Genomic DNA, 3300 nt, shown 5'->3' with positions numbered 1-3300 from the left:
AACTTAGCGACTTTTTTTCACTAGATTTAGCAACGTTTCATACCCACCTAAGTGACTTTTTTCCAAAAAAGCGAACAAACCTTAGCGAGTCTCTTTGACTCACTGCCACACGAGCGCAAGATCTTGCTTTCACAGCGCGCACACCTCTCTCTCTCGCTCCGTCTGCTCTGTAGAGAGGAGCAGCACTTTCAGTTAAATTAGATATGACTATGGAAGGATGAGTTGATTTGAAACATGTATGGTAGTTTTAGTGCATTTTGGATGCAAATTTTTGTTGTTGTGCCAAGCTTAAAGTTGTTTGAGTTTTAAAAAAGTGACCTATGTATTGAGAAACGTGTCCTAGTGATTGTACACTCAAGATGTTCTTATTATATATTTTTTTCTTATTAAAAGATAAACATATTTTCTTCTAGGTTTTATCTCAAACCTGACTATTCAACGTCAGTATTTCCCTAATGATGAAGACCAGACCGGTGCAGCCAAAGCTCTCCTCCGACTGCAGGACACCTATCAACTGGACACACAGATCATCTCTTCTGGAGACCTGCCTGGTGAGCATGAGCTCTTCTCTTTCCAAACATACTTCAGATATACCTTTTTTGCATTTGTATGACATCTCATTGCATGTTTTCTTGTAGGTGTTACTACAGGCTTGCCGTTTAAAAGCACCATGACGGTAGAGGATTGTTTTGAGCTGGGAAAAATCGCCTATTCTGAAGCAGACTACTACCATACAGAGTTATGGATGGCCCAGGCTCTCAAGCAACTGGATGAAGGAGAAGAATCCAGCGTTGAAACTGTGACAGTGCTGGACTACCTCAGCTACTCAGTCTACCAGCAGGGGGAGCTGGAAAGAGCTCTGAACCATACCAAGAGACTGCTGAGTGTGGGTTAGTCTGATCTACAATACTCAATATAAATCATATCACAATATGGCTTAGTGTGATTGTCAAATCGTGCAGACTGTGATTTATATAATATAATATATGCTTTTCTAAATATATATGTTCAAAAAATCAAGTGCATTTTTCATATTGCAATATATTTGACAGAAAAACTGTTCCTCGGCTGTTGCTTAAATGTTGACTATTAGAGATATTTGAGACATTCAACAGTTGTCCAAACTATTACAAAATGTTTAACACATTTATCTCTCCCGTACAGATCCTGAGCACCAGCGAGCACTTGGGAACCTAAAGTATTTTGAATACCAGCTAGCCAAACAGAAGAAGGCTGAGAAGGAGCAGAGTGTCAAGGAAGAGAGCAAGAAAGAACAAGAAAAGACGGTTGGGAAAGGGGAATATCTCCCTGAAAAGAGGAAATACGAGCAGCTATGTAGAGGACAAGGAGTCAGAATGGTGAATAATAAAATACTGTAATGGCTGCATTAACGTAAATATTCACTAGAATGTCACATTAAGCACGAAATGCTGATGCATTAGCTGATTCATTTTTAATATATCAGTGCAGCTCTAGCTCCTCAGCCACCTAATTCAGCCATTTCAGCTGTTTTTTTTTACTTTGCATTGATGTAACTTGACTTATTTATAAAGGTATATGAGGTAATTAATTATTAAAGACAGGACTTTAAATTATTTATGCACACCCAAGGTGGTAATACGGCCATAACACAAAGCTCTATTTTTGTCCATTCAGTCGACCAAAGCCCAATGCATACTGCAAAAATAAGTCATAAAAAAACTCAAATGCTTTAGTGAGATGGCACTTACATAGCTTTAGGCAACTAGCGAATGAGTTTTTCCATGACAGTGCCTACCTGGTTCATCATGTTGAAACCAACTTGTAATGCTGTGAAAGAGCATGAAATACCAACCATTTTATTTATTTGTCATGGCCAAGATATAAATGAATTGTCTAATATGTAAATAAATTCTCGATCTTACAGAGCCCTCGCAGACAGAGACGTTTGCTCTGCCGTTACTACAACAGTAACAGACATCCTTTTTACATAATCGGCCCAGTGAAACAAGAGGATGAATGGGATCGTCCACGTATCATCCGTTACCATGATATTATATCAGAAAAAGAAATGGAGAAGGTCAAGGAGTTGGCCAAACCAAGGGTGAGTTCAACTTTTATACACATTCAAATATTTATATAACGTTTTGGCCACACACACACAATTTCTGTGGATAATCTTAAAGGGTCATCATTTACTCACCTCATGAGGACTTTCATTGATCTTAGAAACACAAGATATTTTTAATATTCAATCATAATCTTTGTCCATCCATTGAAAGTCCATGCAAAGATTTCAAGCTTCAAAAAGTTTATAAAGACAATGTAGAAGTAAAGTCTTCTGAAGAGACATGATCACTTTATATATGAACAGATTTAATTAAAGTATTTATTTATATGTAAACACTGATCAAGGCACATACATAGAACACATCAAATATGATGAAGAGAAAGCTCAAATGGACTTTTTTTAATGTCCATTACAAAAACATGCATCCCTAAAATTATTTGAAGGTGCGCAAGTATTTTTCCACTGTAACATGAAAGTTTCATCTCTTAAAGGGGTCATCGGATGCAAAATTCACTTTTGTTGTTGTTTGAACATAAATGTGTGTTGGATGTGAGTGTAAGCATCCATCCTATAATGATAAAAAGCCACCCAGTGGTTTTTTTTAAATCCCCTTTCTCAAATTAGGCTGTTCTGAGATTCCTGTCAGAATGACGTAGTTCTGCACAGGCCCCTCCCACGATAGTTGATTGACAAGGCCGTCTTACCTTCGACCCGCCCTGAGTGAGCTGTAATCAGTCCACCATTGTGTCGACTCCGGTTCAGGGGAAGACAAGAATGTCTCCGATTAAGCGATTGAGGTGTTTTGTTGTTGAATGTAATAATGAACATAGCAGTCGTCATTTATCCCCGTCATCTGAGCCGCTAAAGACGCAGAGGATTAACCTTACTTTCGTTTTGAAGGGAAAATTTGATCCCCGATCTGCCTAAATGCGTCTATATTCGCGCGAATCATTCGTGATCGAGCTTCATCTACACAAGAAGTGAGTATAAGGTTTTTTATTAATCTTTGCAAATTGCCTTTCCTAATATGCGCTAGTTAGCGAGTTTCGCGGCTAAAGTAAACAGTACTGCTGGTCACCCCACAGAAGAGAGGGGCGGGGTCAGCAGAGCTCATTAGCATTTAAAGCAACATGGACTAGAACGACGTGCTGAAAACAGAGCTCATTTTGACAAGGTAAAAGAATGTTTTTTTACACTACCATTGAGAAATTTTAAAGGGGTCATATGATGCTTTTTTAAAGATCATTATT

At 38.2% G+C, this 3300-nt stretch overlaps 1 protein-coding gene across 1 annotated transcript in view; it reads left to right on the top strand.

The window, feature by feature from the left end:
* The window catches only part of LOC107578822 (prolyl 4-hydroxylase subunit alpha-1-like), a gene marked incomplete at its 5' end in the record, with an annotated part of 3079 nt that extends 942 nt beyond the window's left edge, over positions 1 to 2137 (top strand). Inside the window, 4 exons of the mRNA XM_016264733.1 lie at positions 414 to 551; positions 639 to 890; positions 1165 to 1358; positions 1907 to 2137. Coding sequence (XP_016120219.1) covers positions 414 to 551; positions 639 to 890; positions 1165 to 1358; positions 1907 to 2122 — 800 coding nt within the window. The remainder of the gene's footprint in view (positions 1 to 413; positions 552 to 638; positions 891 to 1164; positions 1359 to 1906) is intronic.
* Between the last annotated feature and the right edge of the window lie 1163 nt (positions 2138 to 3300).

This window comes from Sinocyclocheilus grahami, unplaced genomic scaffold (assembly GCF_001515645.1).
Source record: "Sinocyclocheilus grahami isolate Dianchi unplaced genomic scaffold, SAMN03320097.WGS_v1.1 scaffold12171.1, whole genome shotgun sequence".
Lineage (NCBI taxonomy): Eukaryota > Metazoa > Chordata > Actinopteri > Cypriniformes > Cyprinidae > Sinocyclocheilus > Sinocyclocheilus grahami.
This window is presented reverse-complemented; position numbering and strand designations above follow the sequence as displayed.